The sequence below is a fragment of the Apteryx rowi genome, unplaced genomic scaffold (genome assembly GCF_003343035.1).
Source record: "Apteryx rowi isolate R43461 unplaced genomic scaffold, aptRow1 scaffold_241, whole genome shotgun sequence".
Lineage (NCBI taxonomy): Eukaryota > Metazoa > Chordata > Aves > Apterygiformes > Apterygidae > Apteryx > Apteryx rowi.
In genome coordinates, this window is record NW_020448764.1 from 1,280,725 (window position 1) to 1,299,852 (window position 19,128).

The window sequence follows — 19,128 nt, forward strand, 5'->3', positions numbered from 1 at the left end:
CATTCTGGGCTTTGTTCTTCAGGCCCTGAACTAGACAGCTGGGAAATGTTTTAGTGCTCTTAGAACTGTTGGGACTACGCAATTTGGAGAAAGAAACTATCAGAATAACTTGTAGAGGGAATGAGAGCTAGAACTGTGAAAAATGAGAGTACACTGAAAAGAGGAACCTGGAGAACAGACTTGAATGCTGTTAATGGCAAGTGGGAAGAAGTTGAATGGGGTGAGGTGTGGCAGAAGGAGGTGGGTGGGCAGAATAGGAGATGGTGGGGATTGGGAAGTTGGGTGGAGAATAGAAGCTGGAGGGGAAGCTAAGTAAAGAGAAGCAGATCAGATTAGGAGTGATATAGTATGTTTTTAAAGTTATGAATTTGTTGGGAATCCTTGTTTTTTGTCAGTATGATGCCATAGTGGTGAGGTTACTATAGCTGTAATAGCTTAAGGGAGCAGAAAGAAGGGCGAAATACTTTGGTATATTGGAAGAAGCCTGTAGTGATATCATTGTTTTCAACTTTTGTTTAGCTTTGAAGTTTCCTGCTTTTATTTCAGACCTCAGGAAAGATTAGTATGCCCAAAAGCTTGTTTGTATTTCCCAGTTACACCTGTTGGTCTAATAAAAGATAGTGCCTTTACTGGCAAACCTTGTCCTGAGTATGATCGTGTGGCTGATTGTCTGATATCCCCCCCCCCCGTTTTTTTTCTTTAACGTGGGGGGCTGTGCTTAAACATGGAATTGTTGGCAGATCTGTATAAACCTCCAGAGATGTTAGAAAGTGCCAGAGGTGAAGTGGCCTTGCTGCTCTTAGTTGGAGGATTGTTGTGTGCACCCTGGCRAGAGCTCCTGCTTGAATTGCAGCCTCTGGCAGCACAAACGCCAGGCAAGCCTTGCTTGGAAGCTGGGAGGGGATGCGCCTCTGAGGTTCCCAATAGGCTCTGGAGAAAGAGGGGGAGAATGCAAGTTTCATGGGAGTGTCTGCATACACGCAGACTTGCTTGCCTTAACTGGCTTAGCCTCTAATGCTAGCCAAGGTGAAACTGAAAGCTTTATTTCAGCAGGACTTGCTTTCTGGTGTCTAATCTCAAGAGTAAAAACAAGATTAGAGAGATTAAATAAAGCCTGGAATACAATTCTAAATTGCACATGGCTGGAGGCCTTTTTTGTTATTTTCCCACCGGTCATTCCTTTCCTATAGCCCAGCTGCAAAAGCTGCAGACCTGTGTTCTTAGTTATCAGCTGTGTGGGATGCTTTTCGTTCAGTAAAATGAGTTTGGGGAACTGATGATCTGGACCTATAGTTTTGCTGTCTTATACTAAAATGGTATTCTTCTTTCCAGTTCTTTCCTTATTTCCTTTCTAATGAAACTATACTGACTTAGATTTCTTTATACATTTGCTTTTTTTCTCTTTCTGATTGAGCCCAGATGCAGCTCAAGTGATTCACATCTTGTGCTTCTGTTGTCAAAAGGCGCTAAGGTCTGACGTACAAATTCTTGAGGCACTGTCTCTGCATTCTTCAGTATGCCTGTGAATGTAAATGACTATACCATTCATTCATAACATTTCCTGAACTGGTACAATACTCTTAAGACTTTTGTAACAGTCTAGAAATTATTCATGATAGGAGTACATATACTTTCTAAAGCATTTTTTTTTCTTTTTTTCTTTTTTCCTGGTAGCTCTTTCTGCAAATCACATAGAACACATTTGAGAGGAATGCTCCAGATTTGGGAGGAAAGTGCTCTGTCCACATACCTCTCTACTATGCAACCTTAATACAACTCCTTTGCATGCATACATTTAGATAGTCTTTGAGTTACATTGTTGCACCAATTCTTTTCCAGAGAACTGCTGTCTTATCTTGTTAGAGATCGAATGGAATTTTGTAATGAAGGAAACTGATTTCTATATGACTTGCAAGATGCTGCAGGTATTGGAAGATATGTAGTGAATGAAACAAGAATGAAGGATAATTTGATAGTTAATAAGATAGTAAAGTGCATCATCTGATAACAGGATTCTGTCATCAGAGTTTGCATGACACTAGGCAAGTAACACAAATGAAACTCTTCATGTGTCATCATTAATAATTTACAATATTTCATGTTTTCCCAGAGCCAAGCTAGAGATTCTGGGGTTTGGTTCGCAGAAATGTTGCGCATCCAAGGTACTTTTGAAGTCAAGGAGCTTTGAACACAGTGCTAAATATTCCGAAATGTCAAGCAATAGCTCTTACCATTTTGGCACCTGTAAGTGTGGTGGCTTGACTGGTCTTTCTCTATCATAATTTTCCGTATGTGGAATGGCAATTGTCTTACACTGAACAGGGTTGTTTTGCAAATAAGCTTATTAGTATTTATGGTATTAATGGATATTATAATGAGGAACACAGTAGCAAAGACCCTATGAAAATTATTACCTCTTCCTATAGAAGAGTGGGAAGAGAGCTATGTGCAGCAGATAATGCTCAGAATTGTACAGTGAACAGTAAAAAGAAGCCAAAATATTCAGCAATCATTCTGTAAGGTTTTTTTCTGTTCTTGCATTAAGCGGGGGCCCGGGGCGGGGGGGGGGGGGAGTGTGACCACGGAGCTTGTTGTGTTCCAGCTGGTGACCACTGGACTGCAGCTAGTCTACAGATGCTTCTCTCCAGCCTGTCACCACTTCCTTAAGAGGGTGGGAACCAATGTCTGAACACCAACCAACTATTACCTCCTGACCTGATATGCAAAGTCTAGATTGAAGTGTTTTTGTTAGTGCTAGAAAAGAGTGATATGATGAATGTCTGCTGCTTCTGAGGAAAGCACAGGAAGAGAAGAGGAGGTTGCTTGCACTATGAGGTAGAAAAAGGCTGCTATTACGTGGTTAGGGAGAAGGCAATGGCGGCTTGTGGGGAGAACAGGGACGTAGGCTGCTGGTGTTCAGGTTGAGTATTTGATGGACAACATCAAATTGTTTCGTGGACCTAAGATCAAGCTCCCACTGGTGCCAAGGCTGGATTGTCCAAACTAAATAGTTTCAGAACCATACATGCTGCAGTTTTTATGAAATTGCACGTGCACTTTAAGCATGGAATTTCTTTAATTCTAAGTGTTTGACTTAGAAACCTTAATGTTGTTCTGCATTTTGAGTTTTTATTTGGGAGGCTGTGTGACAAGCATATAAAAAATGACTTTGGAAACCATTCTTTGCCTTTTGATAATCCAGAATTCTGTGTAGATGACATACTCAAAATAATGAAAATTCTCCGAGGTCGCTTCTACATAAGAAGTAAAGCAAGAGGAGAGAAAATTGTCCTTTGCTATATTGATTCAGCTAGACTCATGGTAATTTCTGAGACTACGTTTTACACTCGCAGATTTTGTGTTATTGGCATGAAGAAACATTATATCCACACCCTAAGAAAAGTGATCTGGAGCTGGTTGAATCAGTGGTTTGTTGCTGTTGTTTTTTCTTGTTGCTGCAGTCACTTTTTTTTCTCTTACAGAAAAAATGGGTTTACCAACTCAGTCTGTGCATAAAGACAATGGGAAAACCATTGAGAATATGGAAGAGCACAGCTATAAGCAAGGGAAGAAGAACCGAGCCACCCTAAGGACAACAGAACGAGATCACAAGAAAAATGTGCAGTGCTCATTTATGTTAGACTCAGTTGGTGGGTCTTTGCCAAAAAAAACAATTCCAGATGTTGATCTCAATAAGCCTTACCTCAGCCTTGGCTGTAGCAATGCTAAGCTTCCAGTCTCTGTGCCCATGCCAATAGCCAGAACTGCACGCCAGACTTCTAGGACTGATTGCCCAGCAGACCGCTTAAAATTCTTTGAAACCCTGCGGCTTTTGTTAAAACTTACCTCAGTCTCGAAGAAAAAGGACAGGGAGCAAAGAGGACAGGAAAACACCTCTTCTGTCTGGCTGAACCGATCCAATGAACTGATCTGGCTGGAGCTGCAAGCTTGGCATGCTGGCCGGAGCATTAATGACCAAGACCTATATCTCTATGCGGCCCGTCAAGCCATCCCTGATATTATCAATGAAATCCTCACCTTCAAAGTAAACTATGGAAGCTTCTCCTGTGTAAAAAATGGAGCCAGTCTCAATGGTACTACAGGAGAAGGAGTTTGCAAAGCAACACATGGAACTAGTGCTTTGGGTTACTCAAGTTACCATGAACACCTCCATCGCCAGCGGGTCTCATTTGAGCAAGTAAAGCGGATAATGGAGCTGCTAGAGTATATAGAAGCACTTTATCCATCTCTGCAGGCTCTTCAAAAGGACTATGAAAAGTATGCTGCAAAGGACTTCCAAGACAGAGTGCAGGCACTCTGTCTGTGGTTAAACATTACAAAAGACTTAAATCAAAAACTAAGGATTATGGGAACTGTTTTGGGCATCAAAAATCTTTCTGACATTGGCTGGCCAGTGTTTGAAATTCCTTCTCCTGGACCGTCTAAGGACAATGATCCAGAGGATGAGGAAGTTGATAGGGAAACAGAAGTAAAGGAATCCTCAGGAATGTGCACAGAGGAGAGTGATGGTGAAGAACAAATCTCTGAGGAAAATGTTGAGGAACTTAGACAAGCCATCAAGAACAATTTTACTAATAAGCCAAATTTTGACTTTCAGGACCATTTTTCAAGGAAGCTTGATAGGCTTGAATCTGAGGATGACTCTGCCTCTTGGGTTATTCCAGAATGCAGTGCTGAGGCAGGCTGCAGCAAACACTGTTTGACCTCTATTTACAGGCCATTTGTAGATAAAGCACTGAAGCAAATGGGGTTGAGGAAGCTAATTTTGAGACTGCACAAGCTAATGCATGGTTCATTGCAAAGGGCCCGTATGGCGTTGGTAAGGAACGATCACCAGCTGGAGGTAGGTACCTGCTAGAGTAAGTGGGTAACAGGAGTACCTCCACCTGCAGTATTGTTTCTAAGAGTAACTAGGGGAATTGGGATCTTGTGAAAATATCAGTTGCTTTGTTGGGTTTTGAAAGAAAGAAAGAACATAGGTCATGATTAAGAGCCCTATGCTACTACTACTGAAGTAAATCTGTTGTTTGACCTGAACTAGAATTGGTATGAAGCACAAACTAGTTCTCTGCTTGTGTTTGTAATTTAAATGACATTTTTATGATAGCATCCTTGCTCATTCAATCTTCTAACAGCTAAAGCTGTAAGTCAGACAAATTGAAATGGAAAATCAGGCACAGAAGTTTAATCATGAGTACAGATTAGCTAGGGAAATGGTACGTTTTCCTTTCCTTGTCTTCAAGACTGGCTGTCTCTCTGGAAGATAGCCTTTAGCAAAACATCATTATTGGTCTTTTTCCTAGTCTAAATAAGTAAAATACTGTGTTGGCACAATAAGAATGTTTCCTTCAGCTAGCTCTTAGTTTGATTTTTTTTTTCTTTAGGTGATGTTATATGCTTAATTAAGAATAACTGAGTTAATAAAAATTATGAAGTAAGCTATAAACCAAGTGCAGTAAGCTGTAAACCAAGGACAGTAGCTGAAGTTTCATATGGTAATCTGTGGTCACTAACTCTTTCAAGGCTGAATATTTTTTCTTAACATAAACTGTTAGGCAATTTTATATTAGGAAAAACTAGTAATCAGGATGACTTGCCCTCCTTGATAAAATGGCATTGTGTGGGGCTTAACCATGGATTCTAGATAAAGAGATATCTTATGATATTATGCCAGCTCTTACACAGATGCCTTTTGTGATCTTTGACACATTGCTGATCTTTGTGTTGACTTCTTATTTGCAAAAGGAGAGAGAAAGTTTACCTCCTTTGGAGTTGATTTTTAGGATGCATAAATTCATATTTATGAAATTTTTAGAGATTACTGTTTAAAACAAAAAAAAGCTATTAGTTGAATTTTCATTTATTCTCCAGTTGGTTTCAACTTTTTCTAGGAAATTTTGCATTACAAAAAAGTTTATTTCTAGATAGCCATGTATGTAAGCAAAACTTGCAGGTATCTGTTATAGTAACCAAAAAAATAAAATAAAAAAAAAATCATGTATTTGGGTTAAAAGTTTAGCTCAATACATAGGTAGAAACACCTTTAAAAATGAAGGGAAATAAAACATAATTTGAGGGGATTGAAAATAATTTTATGTACATTTTTGAAATTGCTAAATACCTTAAATATGTGGACGTCAGTAAGTGTTCTTAAAACTAATTAGTGAAACACCAGTAACTAAAGGCTTTGCTGAAGATTCACAGAACTAAACCTTTTGGAAATAGAGCAGTGGATGACCTGTGTGTGATGTAATGATAATCTCTCCCTCCTTCTCTACCTGACTTCTTCGAATGGTCATTTTCAGGAATTGTTCCATTTTCTTTGGACTTTTGTTCTCTTTTAAGAACTGGTATCATGACTAAAGGTGAATGTTATGAAAAAAGGATTGTAAGCTTCTTCGTCTGCCCTAAAATTAAAAGAATGCTGCCAAAAATAGAAAACACTATTTGTCATAAGTGTGATACCTGCTGTAGCAACAGATGACATCAAATTAAATTGAAGACACAGTTTTGAATTGCTTGGCATTTGCATCTGACAGTACTTTACATGTAGTGTCTTGGTTTTTTTCTGTGCTGTTCAAGCTGATATTTGTATTAAGTCAGAGCTACTAGTGTTTAGTTAATCTTTGTTACTTCTGATAAGTTATTTTTATATATTGACTGTGTGCTTATGTGTGTACATATATTTTTAAAAACTGTGAACATGTTTTCACTTCTATTATTACTTAACCATTAGTTTTCATCAAAAATGCTCTTTCTGAATTCTCCCACTGTATTTAAAAAATCTATATTAATGCTAATTTCATTTTAAATATATGTGTTTATACAAACAGGTTTTTAGAAAAATTTTAAATACAAGTGTCATTCGTCATAATTAAGTTCTAATATTTTAACATGGTTTATGCAAGCAAGAGTCTGKTTTTTTTGGAAGTTCTATGATTTGAGTCTTAAGAAAATGGCTAATATTTATTTTAAATTACAAAATTAAATATATAGCTAATTTAGTAGAACAACATCTAAAGCGCTTGCACCCTATTTTTAGTTCATTTAACTAGCTATGCTTTTGACTATAGATTTTTATGTAGGATCTCAATGAATTGCTTGATTCTTGTTTTCTTGGGTTTTTGTAGAACCTTGGGTTTTTGTAGACCCTTAATCTGTTTAAAATTGGGTCTGCTGAGAATTAAGTTTAGTCAAGTTGAATAATAGAAGGTCAAGGAACTAAAACTAAGCCCTTATGTTTCAAAGTCTTGTGCTGTTTTCCTTAATGTTAGAAAATGAAATAACGCATTGTTTTGTTGGGTTATTTTTGCTGCTGGGCTAGTTCTTTAATATTTTTATCAGAACTAAATTTTCTAAAACCACACTTGCATTACAGTGAGGATTTTTTTTCAAATATTTTGTTGTACTCTAGTAGTAAGTGTAGTATTTTCATGATCTATTGCTAATTAAAATCTCTCATTTAAAAGCCTTTAGCACTGGTGCTATTCTCCAGGAAGTAGATTTTTGTTTCTTTTTTTTTTTTTTGAAAGGAGTCAGTTTAAAAAGAAGGCCTATTAGTATACCTTTTAAGAAGATAAGTTCCTGTACTGTAGATCTACTAGTGATTAAAATTCAGCTATAGCAGCTATAGCGGAAATCCCTACTCGTGCATATTTGCTATCTCTGCATAGTGAGCTAGTGGTTTTATAAACCACTTAAGAACCTGCAGCTCATAATAAATTTTGTGCCAACATTAGTTATAATGAATATGCTATTCCATCCTCCCCAACAGAGTCAAGCATCAAATTATTAAAAAATAAAAATACTTAGAAAACTGACTCTGTCAGGAACTGTGATTTTGTGTGGCTCTTTTGAGAATGCAGAGCTTGTACGATACTGTAGGCACAAAATGTCAGAAATGTGTATGTAGGTGTAAAGGAATAATTTCTTCTTCTATTTTCTGTTAGATCATGAGGTTAAATATGATTAGTGTGTGTGAAAGTTTTTAGCTTTCTAGGCATCATTTTATCATTTGATCCAATTTCTGTTAATCTGTTCATTTCAACCTTTGAAGTGATGCTAGTTAGATTTGGCACTGAAGAACAAGGTAACAAATGCTAATTATGTCTATTAATATGTCAGTGAAGGATATTCAGGTGTTATAGTTAGCAAGTATGAATTAAGAATTGGAATAAAGCAAGTTCAATCTGGGTGAAAGAGCCCAAACCTTACAGGCACATTTTTTCTTAGGTGATGTACAGTGTGTAGTTTTCTTTATTGCAAACTGCACACATATTAAAGTCCAAATTTTCTGAAAATTTAAATTAAAGTAAATTTAAATTAAAACAAACGGTGCCTGCATGTACATCTTTGATTAGAACATTATAAGATGATATATAGTTTAGATATCTACAATATATAGTTATTTTCAAGTTTATTTTTATTAATTGGAAAAGATATCAAGTAGATCTCCTTTTAGTTTGTTTTCCTTTTGTAATTCCAGTTTCAATTTCTTACATCTGCCAGAGTTTTTAAGCTATTTTTTCAGTTGTTTTGGTGAATTTAGCTAGTGACTCTTGAACATTGCATTACTTTGCAGTGTGAATTTTTAAATAGAATAGTTGGAAAACAAGAAGTTGCTGATGCAGTACAAACGTAAAGAATGAGTTTACTCACCTGACATAGCCCAGTGCAAACTTGTTTTTCTAGGTATAGTCATTGGTGTAAGGCCTCTTGATTGTGTGTGTTGTTTGTTTGTTTGTTTGTTTGTTTGTTTTTTGTGTGTGTGTTTTTGGTTTGGGGGGATTGGTTGAGGGGGTTCTTGGCGGGTTTGGGGATTTTTTGTTGTTTTTTGGGGGGTTGGTTTTTTTTGTTTTGGGGGGAGTTAGTTTTTTTTTATGGGGCTTTGGGGGGCTTTATGAGGGTTTGAGGGGTTTTTTTGTTTGGGTTTTTTGTTTTGGAGRGGTTGGTTGGGGGGGGGGTTGTTGTTGTTTTTTTGGTTTTAAATATATTTTGTAAAATTTTCAGGTATTGTATCTCAGAATGACCTGAATATATGTTCCTATATATTAGGCTTAASTTGTATATTCACGTTAACCTCAAATAGCAGTTTCTTCCTATACAGCAAAGGCTGTYCTGCTTTAGTGGATGCTTTAATCATCTTAAGGAAAACACAAAATAAGAGATTTTGTTCACTCTCAAGGGTCCATGATTGCTTTCCTCAGCCTGGTGATCCTCTAAAAAAAGTAGAAAGTTAGCTTTAAAAAAAACAAACAAACAAAAAAAACTGCTGTGGCTGATTTGTCAGTTAATTAAAAGGTAGCTGAAATAAAAACTTATCTTTTAAAGATAATCTTTTGTGCATGCTACTTAAAACAAACCCTAAATCTTAAAGTTAAGGATCCTCTTCACGATACCTATTTCTTGTTACAGTTTTCAGAATTTCCAGATCCCATGTTGTGTTCAGATTATGTGCAGTTATTAAATTCCCCGCCTTCCTGTGAGAAAAAATGCAGCACTGTATCATGGGAAGAGCTGAAATCTATGGATTTACCATCTTTTGAACCTGCATTCTTGGTCCTTTGCCGAGTCCTGCTCAATGTTATCCATGAATGTCTCAAGCTAAGGTTGGAACAAAGACCTGCTGGGGAACCATCTCTTTTGAGTATTAAGCAGGTTTGCCTCAACTATTCTTTATTTTTATTATTTGAAATTACTTTGTCTTTTTGTTGTGGTAAGGTGGTCTGTTTAAAGAGGATTTGCTTAAGAAATGGTAGTATGTAATTTTGTAATAATTTATAGTCTTGTATTTCTTATGGAGATTTGTTTTTTACAAAGTAAACAACTGGTCATATGTACTTCTCTGATTTAGACTTTCAGGAGTCAAAACTGGTGATTAAAGAATTATCAGCCAGTGAAAGTAAATGGTGATCCATTTGCATTATAAGCTATATAAGCTTGTCCACAAAATGGTTTAAATAGTTGGCATTAAATGGATGTATAACTGTTAATTTCCTTGTCTACTCTAAATTTGAATCTTTATTATGTGTTGCCTTGTTCAACAGTCTGAACATAAACATTTTTTCTCTATTTGTGTTCCCTAGGCAGAGTGACTAGTTTTAAAGGGACAGATTTAAGTGTCTGTGTATTTGTTTTTTCTTTGATTTGATCCTTTTTCCTTTGTGAATGTAAGACCTCTGCCAAAATTCAGAGGGCACATAGTGTAGGTTGATTAAGAGAGGGGAGAAAAAAAAAAACCAAACCCAAAACGATTTTACTTCCTGAAATAATTTTTGTATATAAAATATCTGATACTTTCTGAAGGTATTGAACAATCCTGTCACTAGCTGAGAATATTGTATTGGGATTTGTTTTCTGATGGCTGTTTGATCTAAGGAGGACTATTCAGACAATCTTTTTAGGATGCCCTGAACCAGACTTTGAACAAAGGTATTGATCTAAAGTCATCCTCCAGTCCCCTGACAAACATGAGCAAATTGAGCAAATTGTGGCTTCATCAGGTGGTCCTTCAGGGTCAACATTTAGGTATGCTCTCAGGCTGATTTATGATTTCACATTCCAGTTATCCAGCATTCCAAAAGCAATTGCTAAGTTACTTTATAGTTCCAAGTATGTTAATCAAGTAATTTAAGTTTCTGACAAGCGTTTCTTTGACAGTCTGTATTTTTGTTTCCCCTCCCCTCTTTCTTTCCTTGGGATTCTTCTAGGATTTTGAATCCTCTTGTATCCAATAGTACAGGACCTACAATGTCAATCTTATGAGTCACATTATAGTAAAATCTGACAGTGAAATATCCTTGTTTTCCAGAGACTATGGATAATTTTTACCTGCATGTCCCTTAGCTTCTTTGTGGGCTTTCAGAGTTAAGTAAAGGTGACAGCTTCTTGCTGTGAAAACAATATACATGTTGCAGACCAGTTTGATAGTATATACTGTCTCACTAATTACACTGAACACATGAATTCAACTCAGCAAATTCTTGCTACCCCAGGCAATATTCCTGAACACCAGAAGGAGCTGTGGAGGATATTTCACAAATAGTTCATTTTACTTCCTGAAGGAATTATGATTCCTAAAGTCTTGAGCAGTTTCAAAATGGAGTCTAGGGATCTGTTTTGTTCTTCGAGTTGACAAAATATTACAGAATTACAGAAAAGTCTAGGTTGGAAGGGACTTCTGGAGATTATCTGGTACAACCTTTTGTTGAAAGTTGGGCCTTAGATTAGGTTATCCAGGGCCCTGTCAAACCAGGTCTCGAGTATTTGCAGTGAGGGAGACTCCACTAGTTCTCTGGGCGACCTATTTCAATGTTTAATTGTTTTCATGGTGAAGAATTTTTTTTTCTCATATCTAGAGAGAATTTCCCCTGAAGCAATTTGTGCCTGTTGCCTCTTGGCCTGTCACTGTACATCCTTGTGAAGAGAGTGCCTACATTTTCTCTATAACTACCTTTTAGGTACTGAAAGACTGTGATTAGATACCCCTTTAGCCTTTTCTTTTCTACATTGAACAAAGCTAGTCCCTTCAGTCTTTCTTCGTATTCACATAGTACAGTCCATTCTGTTTCTGTAGTGATGGTCTGAGTGGACCATCCAGTCCTTAAATATCTGTTACTTTTTGGTACCATTTGAAACATGTAGCAGCACTGTTTGACTATATTATGCATGCCAGTCTTGATCCTCAACTTCTCCAAGGTGATTCTTAAAAATAAATAAATAAATAAAAAGATACAGAACAGATTATATGCTTCCTGAAATGTACTTTCTTTCTCCCATCCTTTCTCACCAACTTCTCCTTTTTGAGAGTTCTCCTCCATGTTTCACTTCTAGCAATACCTTCTGTGATCCTGATTATTCTGTGTATTGAAGAGCTGTTCTCTTTTAATTGCAGTTTAATGTTGTGTAGTGGCAGTGTAGTTCCTGGAACAGTTCAAGGTGATTCTTACCAGTTCTGCATTTCTTGCTGAGAAGTGAAGGGGGTGTGTGTGCATTTGTGTGCTTGATTTTGAAATCTATATTCCTTCTTCTTTTTTTTTTTTAGGTGGCTAGACTCCCACTTTTTTGTCTGTTTAAACTGGCAAGTGATATTTTTTGTCTTGTGTGTGTTGAGTGTCTTACAGTGCTTTATCTTCTGCAGAATAGCTGTCAGATACCTCTCTAATCTTGCATAACAGTTTGCATCTCCAAGAGGTAGTAGATGGTGCTGTTGTACTATAGAGACTTCCTCCTTATAAAAATCAGTGAGGAAATCAGTGGACAGTACTACTAAAAGGTTTTTAGTTCCAGATTATAGGACACTGTATTAGAGAAATGAAGTTTAAGTAATTTCTTACTTGTTCAAGTAAGTCTATAAGTAGAAGCACTGTAGCATATTGTAAATCGATCCTGGTACTGACTTAATTACTAATTCTATTATCCACACATTTTTTAGCCAAGCAATATTTGAATGTGTTTTAATGATTAAAGAAGAAGCCAATTAAAGGATATATATTTGGATGGGGAAAGCAGTATCTGACAATAGTCGCTCTTGTCTAGATAGTCTTAGCAGCATGTGTTGGTTCTTAAAATTTTTGAATTAGCTGTCCTTAACGTCAGCCGTAAACATTTTGTGCAGACTACTTAAGGAGCATTATTGTCATGTGACTCACGCTACTGCAGGGTAGTCTGACCTGGTTGAAAAGTGGTGAAATAGTCACAGTTACCTGGTTTGTGATTGGTTTCTGACTGATACCACTTAGGGCAATTGCCACAAAGTACTAACTGGTTAATGCATTCTGCTGAGAAAGGTTTTGTGCATCAGTTATAGGTCACTTAGAGTAGGTGGTGGTGTAAATTTTGAAAACTACTGGAATAGGAAAATTTGCATGTTTGGTGACAGATACTTAATTTATAGGTCAAATAAATATATGAAACAATGAAATCCTTATTATAAACTTGCTTGCTATAAATTACAATGGAAGCTGTGTGACCTGCACCACCTGGTTTGCAGAAAAGAAATTCGTGTACAGAATTGCTAAACAAAAAGACACCCAACAAACAGACTAATAATAGTGATAATATCTTCAGCTTAAGCAAACTGCATATTCTTTACGATGTCCCTTATAGACCATCTTTGGGGGTTGCCTATTGCATTGCTAGTTTCAGTTTCAACAAGTTGACACTTAAAATGCCTAGCATTATTACAAGTTTTTTTGTAAATCCTATATTCTGTTGTTCAGTAACACTGTGTATTTGTGTACAGCAGTATTTTTAGAAGAAAGAATACTGTTTTAAAAAAATCTATTTTTAATGAAGTTTCAATAGTATGCTAATTTGGAATGGAAGTTTTAAAAGTGRACTTTGCGTGTATCTGTAAAATATACCATCCTATGTAGCAAAGTTTTATGAACAAGTGATACTGCAAAGTCCCATCTGTTTCTGTGAATAATGGGCAATTAGCTATAAATTTCAACTTCTTTGAACAAATTACATGCTCCTTTGTGAATCCAAGGGCAAAACAAGAGAATAGGTTGGCACAGTGTACGCTGTATGTGAATGGAGACTGACGAATACACTTTATTTTTAAATATGTGTCATGCTAGGTATGTAAATAGCTAATTTTTGGATTTCCATCTTAAAATAAATCACACATTTTTTTTCCTTYTTTTCGCTTAACTAATGATAATTTTTAAACAATAGAGTTTATAAAATTACCTCCCCTCACCCCTGCGTGTTTATGGTGCATAGCATAATGCATTTTGGCCTGTAACAAATTCAGTAGAAATCTTGATGCTTTAATATTGTTATTTCTTGTATGTTTTTTGCTTTCATGTCATTTTTTCTCATGCATAGAGTCTGCTATATTGATAATTTCTTTTGCAAGGACAGTCATTACAGAAGAATTTAAAAAAGCAGAGATTAACCAACAATTCCATTCCCTCTGCCTCTCCAAATGACCCTATCTTCACTCTCATTCTCTCAGACTCTTGATTTAATAAAGTTGTTGCTCAGAAAAGATCAGGGGTTGTCAGACCGGGATACTGATGATAATTTCAAAAGAATAAAAGCTTAGCACTGGAAAGACTTAAAGAAAGACATTTGCTAGTGTAGGTTTGAAACCTGTGGTACTGTTTATGTACTCCTGTGTTTGTTGTTGTGCCTGTTTCTTCAAATAAATAAAAGCTGTAAGCTTTCAGGTAGGGGAGACAGCTGTTTGACCAAAATGGCCACTTCTGTTGATTAAAAGATAGCTTGCCTGATTTCAGCCTTTTTCAGTGAAACAGTGGAAGAAACTCCATCTGTTTTCAGGTCTGGTACAGGTTTTAGAGTTGTAGACACCTTCCCAATAAATTGAGACTGAAGTTCCCGTAGTAAAATACTTCTCATAGATCTTCAAGCTGCTGTCAAGTGCACTGATGATTGTGAGGCCTGTTGCCCAAACTTTCAACCTATCCAGTAAGTTGCTTGCTGTGGCCCTGCRTGAAGGACAAAATCTGAAACATCTGCCTCCAACTCTTTTTACAATTATGTGGCAAGTGGCATGATGGCAATTAAATAACCCTGGAAAACTAGTGCAGATCTTTCCTGGAGACATGTAGAGAGACTGTATTCATCTCTAAAAGCTGTAGAAATTAGGTAGTGACAAACTGACGTATTTAGACAAATTAAACTTTCAATTCAAGAGAATTTAAGAGTAATATCTTTACTGATTGCAGTTTGTGGGTTTTTCTCTTGCAGCTAGTAAGAGAGTGTAAAGAGGTCCTGAAGGGCGGCCTGTTAATGAAGCAATATTATCAGTTCATGTTACGTGAGGTGTTAGATGACTTGCAAAAGATTGACTGCAACATTGATTCTTTTGAAGAGGACCTGCATAAAATGTTAATGGTAAGCTTCAAAAAGAGAATGTATTTGGAGTTCTGATAAGTTTATTATTCTGGCTATTACTGTTGGAAATCTGTTGCCCCTGTCAGACATAGGTCCTGATAATGTTTTTCATGGTGCTGTATTGCCCTCATTTTACTCTTTTAATGACCCTTGTAAGGCCTTTGTCATTTTAAACAAAGAACAAATTAGCATATAAAGACAATATCAATTTTTATTTACTGGACTGTGGTACAGTAGACTTGTAAATTGTCTGTATTTGTACTAAAACGGTTCATAAATAGAATTGTAAATTGCAGAGATTTAAATAGTCTAATCTTTTATTATTAAATAAAATACAGTTGTTTGATTAATATCATGTTTTAATGCCTTGGTATTGCATTAATCCAAGAATGATGCCTTGTTTTTAATAAGTATTCGTTATTGCAATAAGCTAAACACAAAGAGGCATTTAAAGACAAGCTCTTGGCCTCTAGTAGATTTTAAATCAAAACCACAAAAGAATAATAATTTATTTGATATCGTATTCCCTTGATGAGATTGATTCATTTTTCTCTTGTGAGTTGTTTGGGTTTTGTCCTCCTTATTCAGAAAAATTACTCAAGGCTCAATACCTGATTGGTAGTGTTCCATAAGCAAAGCTGCTGGTACTATCTATGGTTGAGGATGCCTGGGTTTTCCTGGTACAAGATTTTGTTTTGCTTTGGTTTGGTTTGTTTTTTTTTTTTTGCCTATAATGGTAAAAATGTACTGTTTCACATAAAATGCCTTATGCTATATGTCTGCTTCCATATGAAATTTCTAGAAACTTCCAGCAGAAATGACCTGGTTAGACAAAAGAAAAATGGTTTGTCTTGCCCATTTTGGAGTACTTGTACCTGTTTCATTAGATAGTTCTAATGGTTTTGTGCTTTGAGGCAAGAGCTTGAACTCTGGCAGCAGATGTGATTGTATAAGGGTTCTACTTTTTGCAGGTTGTGCAAGGGGTGATGACAGGACTCTTTAAATAGGAATAAATTTATCAAGCTATGAAGAACCGCAGTTGGTGCCTACTCAGAGTCCCAGGTTACGGTAGCACTAGCCGCAGGGAAGAAAGATTGGATAAAAGGTCAGGGTTGTCATAGAAGGTTGGGATGACTGGGCAAGAGGGCTGAAGAGACGATATGGACTGAAAACAGGGATGGGAAAAGTTGTAGGAAATTAGAAAATTAAGATATGTTCTGAGGTGGGGGAGGGAGAGGTGTCAGACTTGCTCTTTGTCTTTTCCTTTGGGCTCTTTGTAATAGGTAGGCAAGGAAACCAGGAAGATTCCTGGGAAAGAAATTGGGCTGGGAATGAAAGCAGAATTAAATAAAATCAGGAATGAGTATACAACCTGGGACTATCAGAACACAGCCCTTACCTAACCTAGAGTAGAGTTTTAAGGTTTTCCATGTCTTGGCATTATTACACTATGGTCTGAAAATACCTGAAACCAATGGGCAGCACTTTATCCACTTCTAACAAGGATGGCATTTGTGGACATTATGGATTATCTAAGTAAAACATGGCAAAATCGCTGCTAATTATTTGCATTCTGTATGACCCCTGAGGGCAAATTCTTGAAGAAGAATTGTACTTAACTCAAATTTTGTGTTAGTTTAAAAATAAATAAACAAATAAAGGAGAGAGAGAAAAGACTTGCAATAAAGGAACACAAGATGTGCTGAATCTGAGAAGGCAGTTCACTGTGCTTATGAATTTCCAGGAGAATATGTTCAGATGAAGCTTCCTGGAGTAATCTGGTTAATAGAAGATTTTTAAACTTTTTTTTTTTTTATTCAACTTTAAAAAACTGTGAAAACTGTTGGTATTGTTAGAGAGTTCACCACCAGGACAGTGATGATAGCAGCACAGCAAATGAAGTGGTAATAGTGTCAGTATTTTTAGAAAACTCTTGTGGAGAGTATATAGTATGTAATACTTTAGTAGCACTTTCTGTTTCCAGAACCATCTATTGCACCTTTTGTATGGAATCATGTAGATCATTTTCAGTCTGGTTTGGTTCAGCAAACCAAAAATGTTCTTTAAATATTTTCTACCATTGTTATAATATTAAGAGAACTTTGTCGATTTAGCTACAGGTTGTGTAATAATTTCTTTTCAAAGTGGCTTGCTCCTTGTGCAGGTTTACTTTGATTATATGAGAAGCTGGATCCAAATGCTACAGCAGTTACCTCAAGCATCTCATAGTTTGAAAAATCTCTTAGAAGAAGAATGGAATTTCACCAAAGAAATAACTCCTTATATCAGAGGAGGTGAAGCTCAAGCTGGAAAACTATTCTGGTAAGATTTATAAAATTACTCTGCTGATGGTGTTGATTTATACCAGATATTTGTTCAAGTCAGATTCACACCAATTATTTCAAAAATTCTGTTCTTTCAAGTACTTTTGTTCAGGATTTCCAGATTGGGCTTTCCGAGGCCCTGATAAGAAATTGCTAGTCTTTCTGTGGAATTGTATTGTGTCTAGAATGTTTTTAGTTAAAAATTTGATGATATGTCTGCAATCAATTCAGCTTAAATATACCCAGAGTGTTACCTAAATTTAAAACTTGCACCATTGCAACCCATTTCATCAGAAGCGTGTGTTTTATATATTTAGGATATAATAGTAAGTTAAACTGTGTTTTATGACAAAATTTAAAATTATCATGGTTATCTAAAATTTCTGACGTTCAGTGTAAGAAACAACCAGAAAATAATTGTCAAAAATATTTGTCATGAAATTGATCTATTGCCAACATTGGCTATAATTCATCAAGCAAATTGGTCAAAAACYGGTCACCTCAGTAAATTGCCATATTATTGTTTTTCATTACATGATCAGAATATTCATTTAGTTTAATGGGAAAATCTGTTTTCCAAGTTCTCATAAAAGTTTTCTGGACTATTTACTTCTGTATATATTGTGTGAACGGGGTATTGTAATTTTAGTCAGATACTTTCTAATTGGAGGAAAAAATAAGGCTTGCTAGTCTTCCCCAGAAAATCCTGTGGTTACTGTTTCTGTTCAGAAACTTCAGTAAATGAACTGGAACAATAAAATGTTTTTATTTCCTTCAAATGGAAGGAAGTTCTCCAGTTTTCTAGTTCTAGTGTGGCTGAGGCCTTAGAGATGTCAATTCTGATGTCAGAGTAAGTACCTCCCTGCTTAATGCCTGGCTTTGCTCCCCTGCTTGCCACATTTGATAGATAATTCTACTCTTGGTACGATTCCTAGTGAGATAGAAATTATGCTACATACTTCTGCAACGATTGTAGCTACGGGATCCAACAGGTGCAGGTGCTCTTACTCCAGCTATAACAGGAATGACTACTTTTATGAAAGGTCTCTGTTCCTGCTAGCCTTGCACATGTAGAGAGACAGAGGACCCCCAAGATCCTGCTTGGGGATTCTTCTGCAGACAGACTTACCAACACGGCTCTCTTGCTTGGGACAGAGTAGAAGTGTAAGGTGCCGTGCTACCTGAATAAGACTGAAGTTCTACCATTTCTGTTGTTTCAGTGATATTGCAGGAATGCTGCTGAAATCTACAGGAATATTTTTAGACTCTGGACTACAGGACAGTTGTGATGAGTTTTGGGCCAGTGCTGATGATAGTACTGCATCAGATGAAATCAGGTATTAAGCCCTTCAGATTTGCACTTTTACTCRTGTTTCTTTACCCCTGACAGGAACATACTGCATTTTAAGTCTTAGAATGAAAGCTTACATAAAGGCAAGACTCTATAGGTTGTCTTGATGATATTTCTGTATGTAGTAATCACTAAGCATTATTTTGTGCATTTAAAGCCTACTAACCTTCCTAGTTGAGGGTAGGAGAAATTGTGTATGCAGTGCTCTTTAAATTTAATTTTTATATCCATATCAAAAATGTGCCTATATAAGTTAAATTTACTTGTTAGTTGCTTGCAGACATTTTTCTGTGCACTTTCTGTTGATATATGTATATATTTTTAAATCTGCTAATACCTATATAGATGTAATATGATTTATTGAAACATTGTCACTTCATTCTTGTCAATGTTTTAGGAGGTCTGTTATAGAAACCAGCCGAGCACTAAAAGAACTCTTTCATGAAGCTAGAGAAAGGGCATCCAAAGCTCTTGGTTTTGCTAAAATGCTGAGGAAGGTGAGTTAACAGTAGAATCTGATCTAATTTAATCTAATTTACTGATGTTCATTTTTTTTTAATGTCCTTT

General features: G+C 36.3%; 1 protein-coding gene across 10 annotated transcripts in view; it reads left to right on the forward strand.

Annotated features, from left to right (window-relative positions):
* The window catches only part of MAP3K4 (mitogen-activated protein kinase kinase kinase 4), an 81,454-nt gene that overhangs the window by 26,119 nt on the left and 36,207 nt on the right, over positions 1-19,128 (forward strand). For 9 of the 10 annotated variants that reach the window (XR_003253600.1, XM_026066481.1, XM_026066478.1 and 6 more), the window contains exons 3-8: positions 3,483-4,864; positions 9,436-9,678; positions 14,740-14,886; positions 17,051-17,208; positions 18,431-18,547; positions 18,959-19,058. Coding sequence is in view for 9 of the 10 variants with exons in the window: in XM_026066481.1 (XP_025922266.1) it covers positions 3,483-4,864; positions 9,436-9,678; positions 14,740-14,886; positions 17,051-17,208; positions 18,431-18,547; positions 18,959-19,058 (2,147 nt within the window). In the remaining variant the exon portion in view is untranslated. Of the gene's footprint in view, positions 1-2,172; positions 2,245-3,482; positions 4,865-9,435; positions 9,679-14,739; positions 14,887-17,050; positions 17,209-18,430; positions 18,548-18,958; positions 19,059-19,128 lie in introns of those variants that run through there. The other variant, XM_026066482.1, reaches the window with a different exon arrangement.